Genomic DNA, 6,985 nt, shown 5'->3' with positions numbered 1-6,985 from the left:
AAATATATTGCAAAGAAAATGTTTGGCTTTTTGTAATTTTTTGGGGCTTGTTTTTTCTAGAAAGAATGCTGAAAAGTTGTCGCAGAATATACTGAGTTGAGCTTTTAAAGGCGGCAGTGTACGGCTTTCTAGTTGTTACCTGGGCCAAAACTATACTGGGACAGTCAGTGTTGTCGTTTTTTAGCTTTAGCTTTTAGCTATTTTGTCTTTTTTAGTGCAGTTTTTTCCCCCACATAAAAGTTTGACTACGCTCCTGAAAAAAAAAAAAATGGAGCAAAATGACCATTTGGAAAAGACGTGTCATCTTTGCGTCATTTTTGTCCACAGAAAAGATTGGAAGTCAGTTTAATGTACAGAAATTCGGAGCTGGAACCCAAAAGATGGCGGCAGGCATGCTGTTTAATTTCATATGAGATTAGCCAGACTCGAGGTAGTTTCTCGACGAGCCCGGTGGTCCATGTGTCCAGAGATGGTGAAGATGTTCAAAATCCTGTCCACAACCCTTTGTCCGTGCCGGTTTCTCTTAAGCAGGATGACCACAAGAGAGTAAAATCCAACGCCCAAAACTGCAGCCCCTCCTCCGGTCAGCAACACCACACCAGATATGTACATGTCATTCAATGCTTGGCCAGGTTTGGGCATGTGGTTCAAAAGGGCCAGATGCAGTAGAACCCCTCCACAAATGAGCAGGGACACTCCAGCGATCAAAACCACCAGGAAATCCGATAATCCTCCACTTTTTAGCATGTCAATCTGCTGTCGGCTTCGAATGCAATTCATGTCCTGCACGGCTGAGCTGAGCAGCTGTTTGAGCAAAACCCCCAAAGCGAGCAGGCAAAGGGCTGTGCCCGCACCCAGCCGCCATTCGCTTGAAATGCTGGTGGTGGTGGAGAGGAGGCTGACACCTCCGAGTCCGCAGCCCACGATGAGCAACACAGCGATGGAATAGCACAGCAGAGACTTTCCGGGTTCTCGGAACCACCACAGCTCCACTTGTTCCTCCAGGATGCCGTGCTGAATCTGAATTGGGTCAGCGGGACTATGGAGGCCCATTTCAGGGCCTCTAGGTCCCCTCAGGGGGGGAATATCGTCCAATTCGGGCATCTTACCGCCACTCCCAGCCTGATGAATAAGGCCGCCACCACCACAGAGGAAAAAGAATCCACTTAAGAAGCCTTTCAAGTCATGTCACCTTCACTGACAGCTACCGCTGTTGGGAGCGCCAAGTGGAGGGATTCTAGCGGAGGTGACTTTGGATGTTAACCTGGAGGTTTCCCAGGTCACTTGAGAGGCTTTACCGTGGGAATTGGATTCAATGCCATGTATGTCTAAAAGCACTTGCCTGCCTATTAGTGTTTTATATCCACAACAGACCTTTAGAGTCAATTCGGGTCCCCTTCATCGAAGCTGGAGGAAGGATTGCATCCGCATTACGCTTTGTGCTTGCAGGAATAGAAATTTGCAACTGGCAGCAGACATCACCTGGAAGAAAAAACAGACTGCTTTGAAACATTTGAGCCTTCTAACCCTGTGTTCAAAGCATCAGAGGTATTCTGACAAAAAAAAAAAAAAAAAACGAGACCAAATGAGCTCATCGGTGTCAACTGTTGGAGTAACTCACAAACACTTCAATGTATCTGCATTGACTTCTAGAGGCCGGCATTTTGACTTTGCTTCACTCATGTCAAGTTTTGGTAGCAGGTGGACTTGAGAGAGAGAGAGTGTCATATAGTTTTATTCTACACATTTCTGATATAAAAAAAAAAATAATTACCCAATTAACATGGAATGCACACATGGTTACTTTCTATTCACATCCAAACATTTTGTTTTGGCTGTTTGAAAACATCATTTTTGGTCTCATTATCTTTATGCTAATGGGGGTTTGCTACAGAGACAGCTGCAACATCGGCTGAAAGCGTGAAAATGTACAATCTCTCACGCAAACACACACACACACACACACACACTCACACACACACACACACACACTCACACACACACACACACACACTCACACACACACACACACACACTCACACACACACACACACACACTCACACACACACACACACACACTCACACACACACACACACACACTCACACACACACACACACACACTCACACACACACACACACACACTCACACACACACACACACACACTCACACACACACACACACACACTCACACACACACACACACACACTCACACACACACACACACACACTCACACACACACACACACACACTCACACACACACACACACACACTCACACACACACACACACACACTCACACACACACACACACACACTCACACACACACACACACACACTCACACACACACACACACACACTCACACACACACACACACACACTCACACACACACACACACACACTCACACACACACACACACACACTCACACACACACACACACACACTCACACACACACACACACACACTCACACACACACACACACACACTCACACACACACACACACACACTCACACACACACACACACACACTCACACACACACACACACACACTCACACACACACACACACACACTCACACACACACACACACACACTCACACACACACACACACACACTCACACACACACACACACACACTCACACACACACACACACACACTCACACACACACACACACACACTCACACACACACACACACACACTCACACACACACACACACACACTCACACACACACACACACACACACACAAACAAGATTCCATCACATCGATTTACATTAATTTCCTGCGGATTTGACCAAACAAACATCGACGGTACATGCATATTAAACCAAGTCTTCACTTCAGATGTTTTGGAATTGTGGAAAACGAGTCCCACAGTATACCCATGTTAATTGTAGTCAATTTGATGCTGTTGTTTACAATGTGTTCACTTAAATGTCACTCAAAGCATTCAGAACAAATGTCAAAGAAATGGGGGAAAAAAAAAGCACCTTTGTGTACAGGACATTCTAAACATTAAAATACTGTACAAGCTGTGGATCAATGGCTCTTGAACGCTTTCACGTCCCACCGAAAACATATTACTGAACGATATAGTAGCGCAGCAAGCCCGAGGGTTCATGAAAAACAAGACAGAGGTTTTATTCCTATGCATTTAACATTATTGTAAGATACTGTCACAGTATGCACAGTTTAAACATTAAAGGGGAAGTCAAACCAGAAATGTTCTTGACAATAATGAGTTCTATGCAGCCCTACTAGTCTAAACACAGCCTTCTGATTAATATTGCCTTTGTGGAATATGAGTTAAGATTGCCAAGGAGCCTGCAACTGCTATGTAAGTTTTGAAAGAAAAAAGGAGAAATGCTTGATGAAAAATGATTGAACAACAAGTAAAAATGTTTTCTCAAATGTAGTTCTTTTCAGATGGGGGAGCTCTTTTTCTCAACCCAAACGCAGTTCGAATATCATGCACATCCCTACACTACCCACAACCACTCGGTGGCATAATTGCAATTGCCTGTATTAGAGGATTGCTACATTTTGCTGTAACGGATTAACCAGCATTACGGCATTTTGGTTCGTGACAGCATTTTTTCAACAATTTCTAGTTCGCACTGATGCTTTTTTTTCTGTTTATCTCCTGTAATTTCAAACCAGAGGCCCAAATCACACAACCCAGGGACGGAGCTAAATGGTGGTCAGGTATGGCCTTGACCCTGGGCGCCCCGCTGAAAATTTTCTGGCAACGCCCCTAAAGTAACAGCATGTAAATCTATACAGCATACACACAGGCTAACAAACATCCTCAAGGTTATGGCTGTCGGCAGCTTGTCTTTAAAAACCTGGTCGTAGCTTTAATTCTGTCAAAGTCAGCAGCGCGTGGCACAAGCTCACACAAAAGCTGACAGGAGTTAAACTTGTCCTCACATTCTGTGGAGGAAACCACAATTCAGCAAAATCAAAACTCAAACACCCTTATCTCTACAAACAGGACTGCACTTTCTGGACTGAGATTATGTTTCGACGTACAGTGACAGATGATTTAAAAAAAAATCTCTGAATTGGATACAGGTACACGCTGACATTGTTTATTAATGTCTGCACTGTTCACATTGTAGCGCAATAGTAATGACAAAGGGAGTTGCCATACAAAGGGAGTGAAGTGACAAGTCAGGTAATTACAGCATGGAGGCGGGGTGTTTATTGGCGACATGCTGTCCTGTGAAGCATTTGACATGCTGCGCCTGATGGATCAACCGCAAGTGAGTGTTGCGACTGTTGTACATTGACAAAGTAAAATATGCATCTTCATTCTCTTTGCTTGGTGAGAGATGGATGCTATCCCAGTTGACTTTGGGCAAGAGGTGGGATGCACTCCGGATTGGTCGCCAGCCAATCGCAAGGCAACTATAATTAAAACATTCACACTCACATTCAAATCTATGGACAATTTTGAGTCTTTAGTTCATCTCACATAATATGTTTTGAAGGTCAGAGTATCCGGAGGAATCCCATAGAAGTTAAACCTCTCATCTGGGAGTGATCGATGCCACTGTGGTTCTGAAAAAAATATGAGTGAATTTGAGCCAGTGGGGGTGTTTAGTCCCCTGCAAAAAGCTTGCGAGAAGCACAGCGTTTTAGTTTCGTCGTGTATTGGTTTCAATGTTGGGTCACTAATTAATCCCAGCTGGTCTGCTGGTGCTACACAAACACAACAATAAGTCAGGTGTGTTCATGTCACAATTCTGGGGAGGGCGTGGCATGTACAAAGGTGGAAATAGAGGCAGCACTATACTGGAATAAATATTGCTCAACCACCACTGAACCAGAGTGTCTAAGAAACATTACTTTTGAGCAGTAACGACAATTGTTCTGGTCTGTAGAGAGCTGAAGCTACAATGATCAGTCCAGAAATACTGTCCCGCAGGGCTGCGCAAAAATGCAAAGAACCACGATAGACTTGAGTCATAGTTTCTCCAGTGCCTGTGTGGGTTTTTTCCGGGTACTCAGATTTCCTCCCACATTCCAAAAGCATGCATGGTAGGTTAATGAAACATTCTAAATTGATGTTTTGTGAGTGAGAATGGTTGTTTGTCTATGTGTGTGGCCTGTGATTGGCTGGCAACCAATTCAGGGTGTAAATTAATATATATTTTTTTTATTCATAGAAGTGATTGAAAAAAATTCCCTCTAATTTGTTGGCTATTGTATTAAAATTGATGAATAGCATAATCATGTGTGTCGATCTCTTTGTCAATGTTGAAAACTGAGTTGAGGATCTTGATTAGGGTTGGGTAGAGGGGCTGATATTCGAAGGTTAGCCACGAGGTGTATGAGTGGGTAAAGGTGGCCCTGCTGAAGTCTGTGGCCACCATAGTTGAGAGTGGGAACAAAACATATAACAGTCGATACCATGCAACGAAGGCCCTCATGATAGAAAGTGGGAACCATAATAACTGAGGCATGTATTGAATCGCTGCAATTGTATGACTTCCGAACTCTATGCATTTCATACTGGCTTTGAGAATGCTGAACCAATCTACCAAAACATAGAGTATTTTCTTTTTACATTTAAAATTCAGATCACATTTGCATCCTGGCTATAAAACAGCAAGCAGCAACAAAAAACAAGCAGCATTAACACGAGGTCGATAAAAAGTTAATGGAAAGAAACTCCCGGGGGAAGAAACAAGTTATTCACTGAAAAGTGAGAATTGAGCAGAACAGAAATTCGTTTAAAACTGATGCTATTCATGACAAATATTCCAAATGAGTTTCTTTGAAGTGATGGAAATGGTAAGCCTATGTTGGACACTCAGGCTTGCAGCAGAGAATGAAATGACTGAGGACAGGCTGACAGTCGAAACATCCTTTGTTATGCAAATGACTTAAGAGTTATGATGAAGAACGAAAATGATAATCATAAACCTCAAACATAAATCTCAATCTGTATTCCTCATTGTCTGCCTCTCGGAAGTGCTTAGCTGAATAAGGTCACCAGAGGAAGTGCAGAATAAAAAATACATAAATTAAAAAAAATGGAAAAAAAAATACACCATGCTTCACATATTATCTAGGAAGCTTTGAGACTCTGGCATTCTTTGTTATGTTGGTCCTGAATTCATTCCACTGGCTATTAGTGTCTCATTTTACTGGATATACTCTGTTCCTTCAAGATTGGTTGTCTGAGAATATGCTAAGAACATTATTGGGCAGCAAAATAGGTTAAATGATGGTAACAGCAACAAAGAGAGGTACAGTCAACACATTTTGTTTAATTTGCTCATGCTCAGGTGGAAATTTAATGCCAAAAAACAAACAAAAAAACAGATTGTGCTATACTTGGACATTTAAATCAGCTGAACATAGTTACTTTGTCACCTCTGGGAGCAGACGTATTTTTGGCATGGAAGCCCATCTTGTGATACTTCACTCAAATGTTGTCTCTATATTTAGAATGCTGTCAATTTGTTCACATACTCACATCCAAGACTTGGCCAAATAATGAAAGAGGGAAACAAAAAAGCAAATTTCGAGATTACAATCTTCTGCTGTGTTTGTTTTATCATAGGGACGAAGGTTGGGCTGAAGGGGAGTCCACGGGAGACCAGGTAATGTTTTGCCATGGTGACAAAGCAATACACTGCTCCGTTTCGTTCTGCCTTTGCTCTCTCCCCTTTTTTTACTCGCTCACACAGCCCCCTCTCCTCTAGTCAGGCATTGATTCTCTAGGCGTCCCTGCAGGCAAGGCGAGGGGTCAGGGTTGGCTCCATCTGTCTATGTGATGGGCACTGGTGCCAAGTGCCACAGGGAGAAAAAGCTTGTGTGGCATGGAAGGGCGATGGATGTTTTACGCTCCTGACTGAGTACACTGCTGAAACTTCAGTGTCCTTCTTGGGGGTTTTCAATATGACTGGCAAAGACTAGATACTGTAAATACAAAATCCCTCTCTCTCTCTCTC

General features: G+C 43.1%; 1 protein-coding gene across 3 annotated transcripts in view; it reads right to left on the bottom strand.

The window, feature by feature from the left end:
- Window positions 1-228: 228 nt before the first annotated feature.
- tmem125a (transmembrane protein 125a) overlaps window positions 229-6,985 on the bottom strand; it is a 15,175-nt gene continuing 8,418 nt past the window's right edge. The window contains exons 1-3 of one of the 3 annotated variants that reach the window (XM_019894400.1): window positions 4,498-5,051; window positions 1,622-1,706; window positions 229-1,482 (exon numbers count right to left, since the gene is read on the bottom strand). In XM_019894400.1, coding sequence (XP_019749959.1) covers window positions 406-1,104 — 699 coding nt within the window. In that variant the 5' untranslated portion in view covers window positions 1,105-1,482; window positions 1,622-1,706; window positions 4,498-5,051 and the 3' untranslated portion in view covers window positions 229-405. Of the gene's footprint in view, window positions 1,483-1,621; window positions 1,707-4,497; window positions 5,052-6,985 lie in introns of those variants that run through there. The other 2 variants (XM_019894397.1, XM_019894398.1) reach the window with 2 other exon arrangements.

The sequence above is a fragment of the Hippocampus comes genome, unplaced genomic scaffold, assembly GCF_001891065.2.
Source record: "Hippocampus comes isolate QL1 unplaced genomic scaffold, H_comes_QL1_v1.1 scaffold282, whole genome shotgun sequence".
Classification (NCBI taxonomy): domain Eukaryota; kingdom Metazoa; phylum Chordata; class Actinopteri; order Syngnathiformes; family Syngnathidae; genus Hippocampus; species Hippocampus comes.
Note: the sequence above shows the minus strand (reverse complement) of the source record. Positions and strands in the feature narration are given on the sequence as shown.